At 40.9% G+C, this 18,433-nt stretch overlaps 1 protein-coding gene across 1 annotated transcript in view; it reads left to right on the forward strand.

Moving 5' to 3' along the window:
- The window catches only part of CDYL2 (chromodomain Y like 2), a 58,815-nt gene that overhangs the window by 17,075 nt on the left and 23,307 nt on the right, over positions 1-18,433 (forward strand). Inside the window, exon 2 of the mRNA XM_035336849.1 lies at positions 13,942-14,536. Within this exon, the coding sequence (XP_035192740.1) occupies positions 13,942-14,536 (595 nt within the window). The remainder of the gene's footprint in view (positions 1-13,941; positions 14,537-18,433) is intronic.

Here is an 18,433-nt window from a genome sequence, read left to right on the forward strand (position 1 = left end):
AAAATACAAACTCTGGATTAGAAGAGAGCCTGAAAAATCTCTTTGCTCTCCAAAAATCTACTATAAAAATTGAAGCCAAATTGATTCTTATGTTGAAAATTGGACAGGACTCTCCATTATTAATACATGTGGTATTAAGAAGGTTATTTAAAAATAAAGAAAGTACGTCACCAAACACTTGAAAGTCAAGATATTTTCCGACATTTTGATTATCTTGAATAAAAATTATATTATATGGCCACCCAGGGAAGTTACTTAGCACCCAAGAGTTCTCATGTGAGTAAGAAGCATTTCCAAGAAAATGTAGGAGATGTAGAGGTGACTCATATGCTTTCTTCTCCCTCACTGTCACCTTCAGAAGACTCCAGCAGTTTAGAGAGACACCAAAGAACACTCCATTCAGTTTTCCCCAGTGGCTGTCATCTAACGAGCTTATATCCTTACACGTGTTGTAAAGTATCCCAGATTCCCCTTAAAAGTAATTCACGGGTGTGAACTTGCCTTTTAAAATTTGCACTGACTGTCTGTAATTGTGTACATTAACAGAATCAACAAAGCAGAAATTGTAAAGATAATGTAGCATATGGTAATGCACATTTTGGATTTGCCCTGTACTGCACAGTGCATGTTCAGAACGCTGCATGTGACATTCAACAGCCAAGGGCAAGGTCTTTTCCAGAGTAACACTAAATTTGTATACTGCAAAACTGACATCATTGGTTTTGGAGCACACCAGCAATGATTAGCACTGATCTGACAGCCACTCTATACTAGATTTTCTGATCAACATATTCTGACCATTTAATTTTAAGAACAAGAAAAACTTTATGGCATAATACATATTAAAAGTGTTCGTAGCTCCAGGCTCCACTTGTCATGCTATTAAATAATAGTAATGATCATTAGTATCCATGGATTAGTAGGATAGATTTGCATGGTGCTCTGTAACTACGAAAATAACGTTTCAGAGTACTAATTGGGCAAAAACATACTGCTCTCTAGGGAAATTCTCCGATTATCAGAAACTGTCAGTTTGTTTAAATCCTTTTTCCATGTCCACCAAGAGTTTCTTGTTTCCTTGGAATCAAACTAAACACTTTAGTCATGTGCATACCGTCTTGAAATCCTCAAAATATCTACATAAAATACTTTTCCTCCATATCTAGAAGACAAACATAGTTGTGTTCTAGATTTCAAGTTTAGTTAATACCCATGAAATCCTCCCAAAAGTTAGGTTTTTGTTCTATTTTTAGTCTACAGCTGACAAACATAGTAAAAGTAATGCTTTCCCCAATGTTTATCAGTATTCCTGTTGAAGTAGTAAGAATATAACACTCCTCCATTGTGTTTCTGTTTATTTCTACAGTGTTTTTTCTATGTATGCCTTTATATACAACTGCTCCTTGGAGACAAGGACAGGTTGGCATGATCAGAAATTTGTTATGTAATCCCAGAGCCATCTAACCCAGACATATTCTTTTTCCCAGCAAACTAAAATGTGTGTTCATCTTACGAGTCTCTTAGCCCTCCCAAGTATGCTAGGGACATTACATTGGAAAATCTACCACAAATCTGCTAAGTACAATCAGCAGGTAGCACAAACGCTAAATGCAGAAATTCAGTGTAAGTTAAACAATCTTTTTTCCCATTTTAAACAGATTTGCTTCATCGAAGCTTTCATTTTTCAGACTGCTGTACATAAAAATTAGTTCAGTGCACCTTTCCCATTTTGAACACCAGACCTGAAATCACTTTACAGAGGAGGTGTTGTTTTCAGATAAAGCACATAAAGATGAAGTGAGCAGTTGAGGTGGTGACTTGAAACACTAGCCCAGACTTTCAAGTCCTACCTAAGCATTCTGTGCTATGTTCTCTTACTGTACCTGCAAAAACCTCCAGGATAAGTATGAGAACTACAGGTATATTTTTATTAGCATGATTTCTCCTATCTTTGTAATAAAGTACAACAACTTCTCCCTCTTGAATTCAGGCTGGATTTATTTCCTTCACATTGGATGAAGAGCAGATATATAGCCGCTATCATGCCACGTGTTGTTTGTTCACATCCCAATTTACCACACATTTTCTTGTCGTGCTCATACCATAAATAGTGAATGCTCGTATAAACAGTGAAAATGCACAGGTGTAACCCTAAATGGGGACATTCACTTCACAATGTATCTCAGTATTAAAAAACGCCAATGTAATGACTAAGAAGTTACTTTTAACCTTGTGATCAAGCTGACCTTAGTCCTCCAACCCATCTCTCCCTTGTACATCTCAGAGATCAGACTGCTCTTGCTGTATGACCTGCAAGTCAACAATCCCTGATGATATCAGGTCAAGGAAAGAGGGAAGTTCAGAGCTGCTTATGGGAAACTCCCTTCCAGCTGCCTGGTACATCTAAACTCAGCGTAACTGAGTCAGTTCATGTGCCCATTTCCACAGACTGAATAGAACTCAGTTTCCCAAATTCAGCTGCTTTTCCAAGTAGAGAAGAATTAACAAATTAGTAAATGATTAGTAAATATTTTTGGCAAAAACTGTGTGTCACTGAATCTTAGAATAACGTAGGCAGGAGGGGACTTTTGGAGGCCATCTGATTCAGCCCCCTTCCTGCAAGCAGCACCAACTTAATTAAATTACTTGGGGTCTTGTTCAGGAAAGATCTGAGTTTCTCCAAGGATGAGTATTCCACAGCCTCTCTGGACACCTGTTCCAATATTGGGCGATAGGTATAGTTTGTGTTAGGGATGACTGTGAGAATACCACAAGACTATCACAGAGTCATTAGAAGATTAATTAGGTGTAAGATTCATGAGAGTCTCTAACAACTTATTTGGCGTTTGTTAAAACTCCTTTCTGTAATTTCATAAACCATTTGCAAGTGGAACCTTAGTATTAAATGTGACCCAGAGGTTTCTTACACTAAATTGTGAATTTAAACTTCCATTCATAAACTCTGTGGAAAACAGTATGGGTGTTGGAGCACCAACCCGTGTGTGTTGGTCTCTGCGCTGGCTCTCAATTAATAATAAGCAGACAGCTGCAGCCTTCACAGCCTCAGTCTGTGACTGGCATAGTGCCACGGAGAGAACATATACTAGTCTAATCCCAGTGAGACGAATGTAGGGAATAAATCTAAGAAACCCTACATTTACAAACATATAGTGCCCCATTCTACAGAGGCCAAGGGAACAAAGCCCTTTGCCTCACCATTGCTGTAAATGCATCCAGGAGCAGCTGAGGCATTACGACAGCCACCAAGTTAGGAATCTGACTAGCAAATGGATGGAAGATTTCCCCACTAATATATTCACTACTTACATATTCGATACTGCTTCAAGTGCAGACGTTTCTAAATGGTTCCTCAGCTTCATCAGAGTTCCAGTCTCCCCCTGACGCTTGAGACATCCGTGTGACCTACCAACAGAAAGAGATGGTAGCTGTCAGCACCGTCAGCTGGAAGCACAGCCAACGTGGGGCTGCAGCCCTATCACCAGGAGTAACGGGGGTCTCACTACTTAACACCACCATGGCTTGGGTGAATTACCAAGGCTGAGACGGGACTCACCGAGGGCAAGGCAAGTCAGCTCCAGGAGAATTTAGGAACAGAGGACGGGCAGCCTGGGACTGACACTCTGACAGCAGCCCCTAGGGGCTCGCCACTGCCAGGGGCGATGCACAGAGGCACATAGCCCCAAGTGTGCTGTGGGCACGGTGTGCTTGGCCTGGCCCGGCACAGCCTCGGCCCATTCATACACTCAGGGATGGGTTTCATCCCTGTGTGCCTTTTACCCACACTGTGAGCTGGCGTCCTCCTCACACAGAGTCTGTCCAATTGTTCAAACCCTTTTCTTCCTTTACATCTCCACTTTTAGAGCTCTGTCCCCACTTTTTAAATGCAGATTTCTAACTAGGTGCACTCAGACATTTTTGAATGCATCAGTCCGAGGAATGTTGGCAGATTTCATAACTGCCTTTACTGCTGTCTGTAAGAGAGCTTGTTCCTTCCAGGCACTGGTAGTAAGGTGGTTTTATGCTGGGCACAACCCAGATCTGGAACACAAATTCAATCTGCACTGAAAACCGATGTAATAATTGAGGTTACAGTTTGGTCTGCTGCCACTACTCATCCAAATGCTATTTCTGAGGGGACAGGGGTGTGTTATTCTTCCTTTTTGATAATTACTGTTCCACAGATAATTTTTGAACCTGCACGTGCCATCCTTCTGTGATGTTGTGATCCTTCTGTGATCCTGGATACTTGTAAAATTCTGTGCTCCTAGCATGGCATTACAGTCACCTAAAGCATGTTTCTTTATTCCTCCTTGTGCTCTACCTTTCTTTTTGGCTCACGTCTGTATTCTGCCATCACATTACCTTCATTTGTGTAACCGGGAAAATGACGAATTCTGCAAGATACCTTTGTGTTTCGTGACTTTGCTTCTCTCATTATCCCAGTACTTTACAAACTGCTACTTCAGCTTTTCACTTGGAGGATCGCCTCTCAACCTTCTCATATATTGTACAAAGTTATCTATTTTTAGCCCTTTCCTTCCAAAGCCTCCCCGTGTGGTATTGTTCACAAACATGACTGTCGCTGCCTTTGCTATATGGACGCTCCAAGCCAGTTGCCTCCTATTCTGGTTTGGATAGAAAGCACGAAGCGGATATATGATTTATCTTTCTGACATCTCCTCGTCCCTGCCCAGCTGTTAATACAACATGGACAGAGTTCTTCATTTTCCTCTCCCTCCTGTCTCAGTCACGATGGAGGGAATACCATCCCCACTCACACTGAGGCCTGTAGGTTGGGGATTGTCTGGGTTGCTGCCCGTCAAATCTATTATCGATCATTTCAAAGATACTCACGTCTCCCTGTACACAGCAGCTAGAAAATGTGTTCTGTCCCTTTACACACCGTACCCCAAAATTGCTATTCCATATCCCTTATCTTGGAGTAACTTCCCGACGCCTGCTCTAATGGTCCATTTGACATGTTTTTCAACACAGAGCTTTAATTTTTCCCAAGATATCATTGCAATACAGGGCAAGTTCCTCAAAAATACCTGCAAAGCTGTTAGGTGGTCCTCTTGCCAAGATCACTGTAGAGCTCAGTTCTGCAATGCTTCCAGGACTTCAGCAAGGCAAGGGTGGTGTACAACGAACACTTAGCTGACCACAGTCACCTTGTGAGCCCCTCCTGCACCTTCTTGGTGTCTCCCATCGTCCCCACAGCACAAAACCTTTGCAAAGCCAACAGGCTGCCCTTAGGCAATTCTTCCCAGATATCACGCTGCATGAGGTTGGTAAGGCCTCTCTGAGCAGCTGAAGCTCATGCCCACAGCGAAATCTTGAGTCCCAAGCACCTATGGACCTATGCAAACCACAGAGGGGCAAACAGCTCCTCAAAAACCAGGCTTCACTTCTTTGTGCTCAAGTCTACTGCTTTTCTGTAAAAGGGATAAGAAAATATTTTTCTACCTACCACACAAGAACATGTGGTTTATTTTATGACAGTCGTACCAGTGGCATTTGTAAAGCAATGAGTCACCGAGTGGTAGTACAGCAGAGTAGTTCAAATATTTATTTATAGTGTATTATAGCTGAACCTTTGTATTATTTTTTTTTTTGTGGGGGGGATCTTCACTTCTGGCTAAGCTTTGGGATACATGTAAACGTGCTGAACTGAAGTCCTGGCCTTGAGTTGAATTTGAATGAAGTCCATACGGTGGAGGAAAAGAGTGAGTGAATGGTACAACAGAACACTAAAATAAGCTAGAACTGAGCAAGGTAACAGGAAAATGAAATGAAAATGAACATAAAAGAAGACAGACAGCATTTATTCAATCTGATGATTTCAGGTTAATCTTTTACATAAATTAACAATTCCTGAATTTCTGGACTTATTTAGTATTGGCGAAAAGCTCTAGTGTTAGTGATAGTCAAGATAGTCCTGTTTTTATTTTTTAATACTGCATACACAGTTCTGTATCTCTTTAGAAACATGAGTATCTTTAACGCATTCCAGCCAGCTTTGCTGAAAGCACTGTGATATGTTCATATAAACACTGGTTTGCTTAGAGTCTCTTCAAGTCCTGTTCCTGTTCCTATAAATTGCTTTTAAAATGAAAACAAACAAACAAAAAAAGTCCCAGGGATTCCTACTTTGACTTTATGTACACCTAAGCAAATTGGGAATAATCCTGCTGATATCCCTTAAAGAAAGCACTGACAGAATCAGGTCCTTACTAGGTTTTGCTTGTGCTGACAAGCACGCACCTTCCCCACACACGTACTCTGAGGGGGTATAAAACCAGAGAACCTCATTGAACTCAGCAGAGAAAGAGCCCAGGACATAGTCCACAGTGTAGAAAGCTGAGAGCCATACATGTGTCCAAAACAACCAGCTCTTTGTAGAGCTTAGCAAAATATTTTGTCTCCTTGCATTTAGATTTCTCATTCATCTTTTAGTCATCTGTGCTTGCCACAGCAATAGACTTTACAAGAACAGCTCTGCTTTAAGCAAACTTCATCCACATCTATCTCACTTGTAGTAAATAGGAAGAACATCTATTTTTTCCTTCATTGGTCTACACACCAGGAAAATACCTGTTATTTCCAAATTTAAAGTGTGCATTATCATGTGCAAAACAAACAGAGTGTTATAGTAAGAATTACCAGCTGCACTTTACTACTGAAATAAAAGCAAGTGTTCTTTATCAAAATCAACTGTTCTAGATAGAACTATGGGATTCATTCTGAAAGAGCTGACTTTAATTTCTAACGTGAAGGACATTTGGTATGCCCGGCTTCTTGTTTTTCTTTCCTTAAGAAATGCAAACACTGAAAACCAATCGTGAACTAATTTACTATAGAAAAGAAAATGAGGACTTGATAAATGAAATTCATCATTATGCTTTAAAGCAAATAGAAACACCCATGCTCTTTGGATTTCCACATACGCTGTATGTGTTGATTATTGTTTCTAAATAGAGAGGATTTAAACTGTTTACTGAGGACAGACCTGGAGAGGTCTGCCACCATTTGTACAACCCGTTCTTTTGACAACACGGGTGCACAGCTGGACTGCAAAGGGAGAAGTACCACTCTTCTTACATGCATGGAGCATGGTCAAGATTCCCTTAGCCTACTGCTAAAGAGGTTCTCTACTTTTTTAGGACATCTTTGCACCCTAGAAAACTGATTTGTTTTCCAAATGGAAACTTTCAGTATTTTTTAAAAGTGATTACATTGCAGAACTGCCGGCTGTTTGCTGTGCAACCTATCAATAACAAGCCCAGGGCAGAAATTTGTTTGGCATCATTACCGTGTGCAACATGAAAGGCTTTGTATGATGTAACTGCCTGCAATGACAGGGACTACACATGCTGATCAGGAAGTCCCTTCCTGGTCCCTGCATCATTTTTTAATTTTCCTTTTCCAGTCCTTTCTCAAGGGACAGTTCTGGTCCATACAAAAATCCCCTTCTTCCAGTGGAAGATCCTTGGGCATGTTATTGCTTCTACCTGCTCAAACACACAATGATTCTGGCACATCCACCACAGGTACTATTGATGCATGTACACTTCAATGTGATAATAAAAAAAATATTTAGATCATATCCTTAAAGTTACATGGCAGGGGAGAAGAGCTTTAAGAGTCTGGGAGGGATGAGGCTATAACCAGGAGAAGCTGCAACAAGCAAAACTAGAGCAGGCAAGGGCACGGCAATGGGCTCTGTTAGCAGAGGTAGCCAGAGGAAAAAACGAGATCAAAGGGGCAAACAGACCATGTGTGGAGCTGGAGATGTGGCACCAGGGCAGTTTCCAGAAATGAACAACTGAGAGGCCAGAGCAGAGTTTCAGTTTGAATGAGACAGCATTTCAGAGAAAGGTGGGGCTTCCAAGAAAAACGGTGTAAAGCCACTAGAGATACGGGCCTGCATGGAAGCTGTCGTTGGTTGCTTCTCTGAGGGCTATCAGCCAGGGCTTTTTTTTATCTAAATGGGTAATAAAGGTGAGCTTCTTCTGCCACAAGACCCCATACACAAAGAGGAAATCACGTTGCCTGTGGAAGCACAGAGCTCAGCTTATGTTTCAGTTTCTTTAAAATACCTGGACGCCAGGGTAGATAGCTAATAGACTGTACTTAGGCAGGCAAAATGCTGGGTCCCAAAAAGTCTTAGGAATGTGAAAAGAGCACTTGCAGCAGTAATTTCAAATTGCCTCCTCACCCCTGCATAACACAACTGGCGGAGCCCTTCTGCTCTCCCAGATAACCGGCACACCAACGCGTGGAGCAGGCAGCCTGTGCGGCGCTGCTGTCCGGCGGGACACGAGGACCCAACGAGAGCAGCAGGTGTTTGTGCAGCGTTTACTTCCCCTGCCTTAAGCCTTCGTGCCTATGTGTTGGAGGACGTGTATATCTAAAGCAGTGGCTTGGGTTTAATATGAGACTCACAGGTTTTTTTCCAGTGAAAATACAGAACTTGTAGAATTTCACTAGCAAGTTCAACACCTCTTCTGATCCTGAGAAGATAGTAAAAAATTAGAAATCCGTATGCTTACAGAGAGAAAAAGGGAAGAGAATAAAAAGCAGGGTCTTCTTGATATCAACGTCTTCCTGGGAAGATGTCAATTGAAGTTTTGCCTGTGAATAATTCAGATCAGGAATGTCTTCCCATTTATTTTTGTGACTATCTAGCTCTTTCATTTCCATTTCCTTCCAGGTGATTATACAAATTTACTACCAGGGAGGATTTGTAGCTGGCACATTAATTGGATCTACTCTGTTTTTAAACTGTGGATCAGATGCTGAGGAGAGACCCAGCATCCATTCCAGCATTATTTTACTAACATGGATACCAACCTTTCAGAAGATACACTCCCATATTTTTCATACATCTGGAACAAATGCTCTGATTAGCAGCTTTTTTGAGAAAATAAATAAAAATACAAGAGAAACACAAGTCACAAATCCAAGCAAGCAAGGTATTAAAGCTAACAATTACATTATTTCTTCAGGAGCAGGTAACAAAAAGGAGGAACTTAGGGCAATAATGAATTTTCTGAAAACAAACATGCTGAATCAGATGGCATTTATCTCTCTCAGAAGTCTTACTGCCTTTCTTTACTTGGGACCTTCTTCAAATACAGATCTACATTCCTTCCAACAGCCTGAAGCACAACACGGGACAAAGATCTCCATAGGAAAATATATATATATATAAAGCAGTACAAGGGCTGTAATTTAGAGTAATGAAAAGCAGTTTTTCTAGTGTGTCATGAAATCAGTCTGCTGCTCTGCACTATATGCACAGAGAGACCACCTGAGCATCACAGATTACAGGTTAAATTGTTTACATAGATCTGCATGGACAAAGAAGCCATGACTTGTATTTTGGAAATCACTGAGCAGATACGCAGTCTTCCACACCTTTCTGCAGGTTGACTGATCTCCCAGAAGGTGATTTTTTGGAAGTGTAAAGATTTTTTGTATGTTCTGTAGAGCTGCTGTGAACTGTGAGATGAGTATACAGTGCTCTGATTTTGCAATTGTACCGATAGAAATAATTGAATGGTAATTGCCCTTTTTTAACTTGGCTTAGATTTTTTTTTGATGTCAGCAATAACTGTGGTTAAATGGGTGATTTGGACCCTTAATCTTGTGTGAAGAAGGAAACTGTGTGCACTTGATCACCAGATCATATCACTGAGTTTATGAAGCTCTACACATTTGTACCATACTTGTCTGGGATTATTTTTTTTTAATTTCACAGTAACTTTAGAATGTAAAACTTTTTAAACAAAAAGATTTCATTTATGACTTTCATCCTAGTTTCTGCAGTTGTGCATACTGTTAGGTTTAAGACTACTTGGAAGCTAAAGAGTATGTTGCAAATGCATTTGCACAGATGCTACCATCTTATTCTATTTGTTTTCTTTAAGCATATTTTTATAGTGACATATCAGCTCCCCAAATCACCCAGCATTAGTAGAGATGGAGAGAGAGACAGAGTCCAGGCAAGGAATGGGATATGTCAGTTCTAGCACTCTCCTAACGGTGATACCCCTCCATTACACTTTGTCTGCGGTCATTTTAGTTTTATTAGATTTCACTCACTTTTCCAAACCAAACATAGTGAATTCAAGGATTTGGCAAACTGTAACTACCAAAGCCACTTTTAGGAAGATTTTCTTCAGTTGCCATTAAAGACAGAACAGAGGGGAAAGGGAAAATCAGACACGGAAGCTCTAAGTATTTCTGCATATTCCCAAGACCATGTATTGTTTATTCTAGGAAACGAATGAAAGTATTATTTCTATTAATCACTAGCTGTCATGGAATTATTTCTCATTAAGAAAACACATATGAACTTGGGTAACCTGAAGTAAATGCAGAAAGGCTATTACTTTATATATTACCTGTTAAAGCAAATGTACAAAAAAGTGATGTTCATTATTACCATGGACTGTGAATAGAAGAAAAACAGGACAGACTGTACCAGGGGTGGGTAACAAACTGATATTTATGCTCACGCTAAAGCACTTCACTGTATGCAGTGAAAAAACACAGTGGCACTCTGAAGGGGATAAAAATCAATGGAGAACTTAAAGCCGCGAGAGAGAAAAGAGACCATGTTTAGAGGTCAAGCATGTTTGATGCTACCCACAAATGCACTCAGTAATGAACAATGAGACAGTAATGAGGACGAGGTAAATATCTACTCAGACTTTTTATGCATCATTAGTCAAGCCAGTGGTTTTGATGGCTGAACCAAAAAACTCAATGACAACAAATAAGTTTGGATCAACCCACTTTTTTTTTTCATTTTCTCCCCAGCAAAACAATAAACTGAAAATGGGGTTGATCAGAAAGAAAACATTTTGTCTTTAGGTTACTTAGTTCCTCTTTAACCTTTGCATCTTAGTTTTGTTTAGTTAAATTTGAAGTGGAACACTAATAGCTTAGTCTGAAAATGCTGTAATGAAATGCTTAGTCTTTCCCAAATATATTTGCTTTCTGAATATCTTTTCTGAAACCGTTTATTAAATTTGACCCAATTTCATAAATACTTCTATTGTCCCCTCATGATGATTTGTTTTGAACTGGTTAATCACATTCTCCGTTGCCAGTATTTTGTTTCCAGGAACAAAGACTACTCGTGTTTTTTTCCTTTTATCCTCTTAATTGAAATGCATAATGTCTCTTCACCAAAATATTTTTGTGTTTTCCACAATAAAAAATAAAATAAAAATTCCAAGTAACTTCTTCCCTTTACTTTCCCTCCTTGTAGTAGAGCAACAATGTGAAAATGGGTAAAGAGTACAGATAAATTTAAACATATGTGTATGAGTGAAAAAAGGTGAGGTTGAAGAGATGGTTTTTGTGCATGATTCTGAAAATGGCAAGTTATTTGTCCATCCTTTCTGAGGCTCTTCCTTCAGTGAGCAAGTAGGGCAACACAACTGGTGCAATCCATCAAAAGAAATACCTAAGATACTCCAAGGTAGCATCAACCTGACACAGAGCTTGTGTTCCAAGCCTGAAATCCTCAATTAAATAAGGGGGAAGCACATGCATTGTGAGCTCATACAAGCAGAAGAGTGCTAAACCAAATTCTGTGCACTAATGATAGCTGTGGTCTACTGAGTTTAGCAGCAATTTAATTTTTTCCCCAGGATATATTTATATATATATGTTTTGCTCCTTGGTATAGTGAGCTGCAGTAATTAAAGTAACAAATCTGCACACAACCACAGGCCACTGCGGAGTTCCGCAGGTTGGTGTAGTCTTACCGGCTGGTCCCAGACAGGAGGATGAGAGGTATTTCAAAGCCAGGGATAATTTGGACAGCTGCTCCCTGTGAAGTCCACAAGATCACAGTAAGTCTATTAGTTCGACAACTGAAAGCCGCTCGTCCCCAGATGAGGACACAAAAAGCCAGTTCATTTTTCTGTGAGAACTTTTCCTCTTTTCAGACAAATCATCTCAAACTTCCTAGACTGAGCTTCAGTTAATTGTTTTGCCACACAGAGCAATCCTGAAGGGGACTGTGCTAAATTCAGAGCACAGATGATTCCTTGCTTTGCTTCTACAGTGGTTCTATGCAGATATTTGATAAGACAGAGCACAGGGATGAGCTGTTCGGGATGCTGCAGCTGAGCGCCCTGGAGATGGAGGGAAGCTGGCCGCTATGACTCAGACCCAGGTATCTTAGCACAGTTCCCAGGTAAATGAATGGAGATGGAAGTATAATGCTTAGTTGCTAATTACATTCAGATGCCTTTGGGGAACCCACCAAGATTTCTATGAATGTACAGTTCCAGCCAGTGAACAGACAGAATTAATCCATTGGTTTGCTCTAACAGGGGACCTAGAAAGAACAATTACACCGCTGTGATTGCCCTTCTCCAAGGTTAAATTCTCCGTACAGATTCCACTGTTGTTCTTTACATGAGACATTTTTTCTTTGATGAGCAGTGAAAAGTCTTACATTAGCTATCCATTTATTTATTTCTTCTACATTAACAACAGTGCTTTTGTTTAACAATAATGATTTTTTCCACTAGTCGCATCTTTATTCCTAATAAATCATATTTCCAAGAAGTAAAACAATCAGAAAATAAAACTTGGGAGAGACCACAAAAGGTTTTCTAATCATACTCCATTTTCCAACAGTTGCTACTCATGGCAGATGTTGGTCTGACAAAAGCTGTTTCTTCTAAAACCCTCTATACCTTCCTAAAGTTATCTATCTAGTGCTTAATTATTCTTACCATCACAAAGATTTTCCTAATGACTTGTCCACGTGTCACCTGATGCCATTTAAACCCATGACTTGCTGTCCAATCCACACAGAATCATTTACTTCTACCTTTGCACATCTATCTCTAACTCACTTAGGATTGTTGTTACGTTTCCCCTCTTCCCAAAACCAAGTAATTCTCTTCGAGTTTCACTCACAAGCCAATATAGATCACTAATTGTGCTTGGGTTTCCATGTGCACTCTCCCTCTAGCTGAGACCTTGCCGGTGCTGGGATAGCACAAAGACTTCTCCAGTTGCACGGTTTGCTTTCCACAACAGCACGGTACTGTTAATTCACATTCAGATGGCAGTAATGGCTGTAATTTTTTGGTGTAAAAAAAATGTAATTTGTTCTAATTGGTTCTCTGTTCAGGATAGCTTCAAGACACAAAGAAGGCATTTACGGGTACCTAATCCGTGTGTAAATTCAGGAGAATGCTCAGGAGCTGACAGTATAGCAAAAGACGCTTTATGCAGCTCTTTCAGACAAGAGGTAGCTGAGGAATGTAGCAGTAGCAGGCTCATTTTACAAACAGATTTTTAAAGAAATCATGCTTTCAGTACTGATCTTCAGTGTCTCTCTTGTTTTTTCACATTTTGGCTCTTGCAGGTCCCCAGCTCAGGTCTGATCAGGCGTTTTATGTCTCTTCTTAATATTTTTAGAAGGGAAAATGGCCTTGCTGTCAAAATACTGCCAGGGCTACTGCATTCCTCTCATGTGTTGCCAGGTCCATTCCTGGGAATTCTTTGTCGAACAGAAACACGTAGCTGCGATCCCTAGCCGTTCTGTCGAGCGGTTAGATACACAGCAATTAGGTCCTCAGCAGCACGCTGCGTGGTCTATATAGGATCCAATGGGAATATAGTGTTGGACTGCATCCTATGAAATTAAGATAAGCTTTAATCAGGAAAATAGGTTGCTGCCTTTTGGCTAGCCTGGGTAGGCTTTCAGTGTCGGAGTCATTTCATATTTTAGGCACCGTGTTGTAGGAGCTGAATCTCATGAATACTAAAGCTGCTTTACAATGTCAAGAAGGCCTTTAGCTGCAAATGAAGAACACATTTCTCATGACCAAACTGCTTTTCTTTCTAATATGATACTTTTTTGATATATTTTTTTTTTAGGTGGAGAGGATTGTAGACAAAAGGAAGAACAAGAAGGGCAAATGGGAATATCTCATCAGATGGAAAGGCTATGGAAGCAACGAAGACACCTGGGAACCCGAACATCATCTCCTACATTGTGAGGAATTTATTGACGAGTTCAATGGACTACACGTTACTAGAGAAAAGCGATCAAGACATGGGAAACAGGCCAGCACTCCAAAATTTTTACGGGAAAGCCGAGGGTCATCTGTTGACAAAATATCACATAGACCTTCTGAATCTGGGAAGGCTAAAGGGTCAGCACACAAAAGGAAGAGAATTAATCCCTCTCTTCAAAAACAGAAAAGAGGATACGCAGCAAAGCCAGCAGCTGCTAATGACAGGGCTGCTAAAACTGTAACTTACCGAACTACTCCCAGCGGTTTACAGATCATGCCACTGAAAAAGCCACATAATGGTCTGCAGAATGGAGATGGCAGTCATGAAAAAGATTCTAGACATTTTGGGAATGGCTCACAACAGCAAAACATGGATATAAATGATCATGAAGGAGAACAAAACTTGCCCAGCGTGTTGGAAGTCAGTAACGATTCACCTGTTGTGAACGGAATTGGTATGTGATTTAAACAACTACCATCTTTTGAGGGGGGGTAACTACAGAAACTGAAAGCAAAGAGTCCACTCATGGAAAAATCATTGTCATGCTACACAAGGGATGTGGTGAGAAGCACATAACCAAGTTTCACTCCCCTTTCCCAATACACCATGGCATTTTTTTTGTCAGTTGGCTTCTTCCGTTTCCCACAGAGTGGCACGAAGCAGTGTGGGCTTTGTTGCAGGTCTTGGCAGTAGGAAGCCCTTATGGGGCAATGCTGACAAGGCATATAGTAGGAATGACAATGGAGGTATGTATAATGCTGAGACTTCGTTTTTCTATACTATCAGTATCCTGGTAAGTATGTCAGGGTAACATTCAGGTTCTTAAGGATGAATGTAGTCAGTGCTGGGGAATACTCAGACCTTCCAGAGCCTCGTGTTTGGCAGTGACTAGGAGCACCAGAACTTGCAAGACACATTACTGACATTACTGGAAGGTACAGACAGCCTTGAAGTGAACGAGGTAATTTGCCTACAGGAAAAATTCCTTCCTAATCCCTGTAGATACTGACTGGTTTAGTTCTCAAAGAATAAGTTTTCAGAGAAGATAAATTTATGTTACCTATAAAATATCGTGCAGTTTAATGCAATCGTGTAGCTTCTTATTACCTATATATGTACAACCTTTTTTCATCCTACCAAACTTACAGCCTTGATGATGCTTTGTGGCAGAAAGTTCCTTGCATCCATATTTAATTTGACCAAGTTCTTGCTTGTTTGGTTGTAATTTTTTTTTGTTTTGTTCTGTTTGGGGGTTTGGGGTTTTTTTGACCTTTACTTTTGGTGTGTGTTGGTTTTGGTGTTGTTTTTTTAATACCTTAATACCTTTTAAAAACAGCAGGAGCCTTTCCAAATGATTTCCTCCTGCTTACTGATATAGTGGCAACACAGTCTTTTGCGTATGATTTTTTCCACTGTTACACACTGCATAAAGCTTTCATTGAGTGATACACAGTTGCTCTTCATTATTTTTCTTGCTGGTTGCAGTTAATTTAGAATACAGCTATATGTATGATTCCATTCATTATGCATTTAATCTGCTTTACTGTTGCCAATTCACCTTTTTGTTATGACTCAGTGAAGCTCTTCAAAATCTTTCCTCATTTTTACTCTACTTATTTGGTATTCTCTTCAAAATTTCCTCTCATACTTCTCTTCCCACTTCATTAATACATCCAAGAAGTAAACTAATCCTTCTGCAGGTCCTTGGGGCAGCCAACTCCTAAACATTTGACATGATGAAAAGTAACCATTTGTTCCAATTATTTATTTCTAGTAGCCACTTTCCATAGCCCATGATAGCACTCATTTCCTTAACAGCGTCTGTGAATCGCCCTGCCAAAAACTTTTCAAAAGTCAACATAAGTTATATCACTCAGCTTTCCATTTTCTGCCCCACTGGCAACCCAGAAAATGCTACTGGATTTGGGAAGTAGAGCTGTCCTTGCCTAGTCTTCATACTTGCATCTTCCAACTGCTGCAATTCAGGCATCAAGTATCTTCTTAGAAACATGCTAGCAAAATATACGGCCAGCTTTAAATGCGTAAGTGGCCCAGATGATGTCAATGACACAGCTGAGAGCGCAGGATTCTGGGTTTTGATTGATTTGAGCTCACATGAATCTGCTTTAAAAGTTAGATGCTTCCCTAAAGAGACTTACATGTCTAACTACAGGTGCGTATAAAGTGATTTTCTTTGCTTTCTTGCTGGTTCTAATGATTTTTAATGCATTTTTTAATGTTATTCATTGTGGAAGTTCTGATATAAAATGCATCTTTACGGTGCATTAATTCCCATAATGTACACGTGTTTTTTTAATGAAGAACCAAAGGGCTACAAAGAACTGTAAGGTCAAATGAGCCTTCCATTTGTCCCCACCGGACCTAGTGAATGGTATCCACCAACCCCATCCAAACAATTCCTGTAAGAGTGCTCTGTTTCAGTAGCTGCTGTGCCGATGCAGCCCTGGGTTTGGCCATGTACAGAGGGCTCCTGGCCTAGCAGCTAATCCTTCCCGTCTTGCTCTGTGATACCCAGCACATGCACAGTGGAGAGAGAAAGCTACAAAGAGGGCAGATGAGACTACCAAGACCAAGTGGTCAAAATAAAATCCCTAGCTCTTCTTCCTAGAGCTTGAGAAGGCCTGTTTCCTGACACGGGCGTTTGCTTCATTTGAAATGTCAGATCAGAGAGCCTCGCACTACTCCTCACCGGTTCCAACAATTCATGAACTCCTCAGCACTCACCCTCGCAGGGAAGGGGCACAGAGGATGCCAGCACGCCCCTGCCACATGTCAGTTAGAGCCACAGCCCCGTTTTAATCAGGGTAGATGTCACACTAAAACTGCTCTGAAATTTTAGAAATTACAAATGAAGAAAGTTTCAGAGACAAAATGCCAATTTGTTGAATAACAGAAGGTCTGTTCCAAGCATCTTGGGTTTCAAAACTTTCTCCAGATCTGAGCCAAGGTCCCAAGGCTCTGTCCCCCGAGACCTGCAGCTCCGTGGCAGTCTGCTTGGCAGGACTCCCACGTTTAGCTTGGAGGCAGCCAGCTATGCCAGAGGTTTCAGGCTGTCTGCCACCGAGTCTGGAAGCCGAAAGCCCGGCGTGCCCCACCAGCGCTCGCAGGGCTCCCAGGCGCTATATGTAGAACAAAGCCGGAGCCCGGAGGACCTGGGTTTGGCTCCCGGACCCTGCGGCTCCCAGGCAGCCCCACGTAGGATCCTACAAAGCAGAGATCTGTGTCAGTTTTGAGCTTGCCTGTATGAAGCCCAAACAAATGGCAGCCTCGTTCCGCAGCTAAGTGTACAAGCTCACAGAAAGTGTATTTAGAAATTTTAAGATCCGTTGGTCTAGAGACAAAGAGTACAAGTGAAAGACTCCAAAAACCATCAGCCAGAACCAGTATTCCTTTGTATTATACTGATGTTTGACTCCCGGTGTATGGAGCCAAGCAATATAACAAGTACCCTACATACTACAGCTAATGAAAAAAGATCTGCTCTGTTTGCCTGTGGTATGCCCCGCACGCTGTCAGTTCTGTTGAAACAAATAAATGTTTGAAAACTAGTTTTTGGTGGCTCAAACAGACTTCCACCAATTTGTGTTTGGTTTTGTACATCCTCTCGGGGATAATTGTTTCCTGCTCAACCCGTAGACAAAACTCTCACGAACAGGCAATTTACCCCAGAAAGATGAGTGTACATCTACAGATATTTGCACAAAATTATTCATGCCCTAGTGGAGGCCAGGAACCCTGATGTGCTGGAGCTGGGACAGACCTCTCGTATAAAACCTCTCCTGACATCTGCACTTCCCTTCAGAAGGAGGGCAGTCATCTTTACTGACAGTTATTTAAGGGTCTGCAAATGGGAACATGTTGAAAACCTCTGCAGGAGAACATCCACCGATGCTCTCAGGAGCTAACAATAGCATTCCTTCTGGTGCCATTTGTTGTCTCCTGTTATCACCTCGCTGTTTCTCTCCATACATTGTAATTGAGAGTGATTGTTTTGTCAGGTTTCTTGACAGCATCAAAAACCAGCCCCTTTTAATTTCCCCTCTCCTTTCCTACGTCGCTCTATTTCTGTGCCATCTGCTGAAGAATTTTTGCTTGTCATGTATCACTAACCACTGTTTTTCTCCATTACGAAAATCTTTGTAGTCTCATGGTGCCCTTAATTTAAATTTTCTCTATGAACTTAGTCACTGTTTCCTCTTGTTTTTTTAGCTTGTTCTGTTTTATTTATTCTGGAGAAATACTGGCAGCAAAAGACATCCAAATATGCTTGCTTTCTCAGTTTGGATAAAAACCCATTGCTTTTAGATATCTTACAGATGCTCCCTTAGCT

The sequence above is a fragment of the Oxyura jamaicensis genome, chromosome 11 (assembly GCF_011077185.1).
Source record: "Oxyura jamaicensis isolate SHBP4307 breed ruddy duck chromosome 11, BPBGC_Ojam_1.0, whole genome shotgun sequence".
Lineage (NCBI taxonomy): Eukaryota > Metazoa > Chordata > Aves > Anseriformes > Anatidae > Oxyura > Oxyura jamaicensis.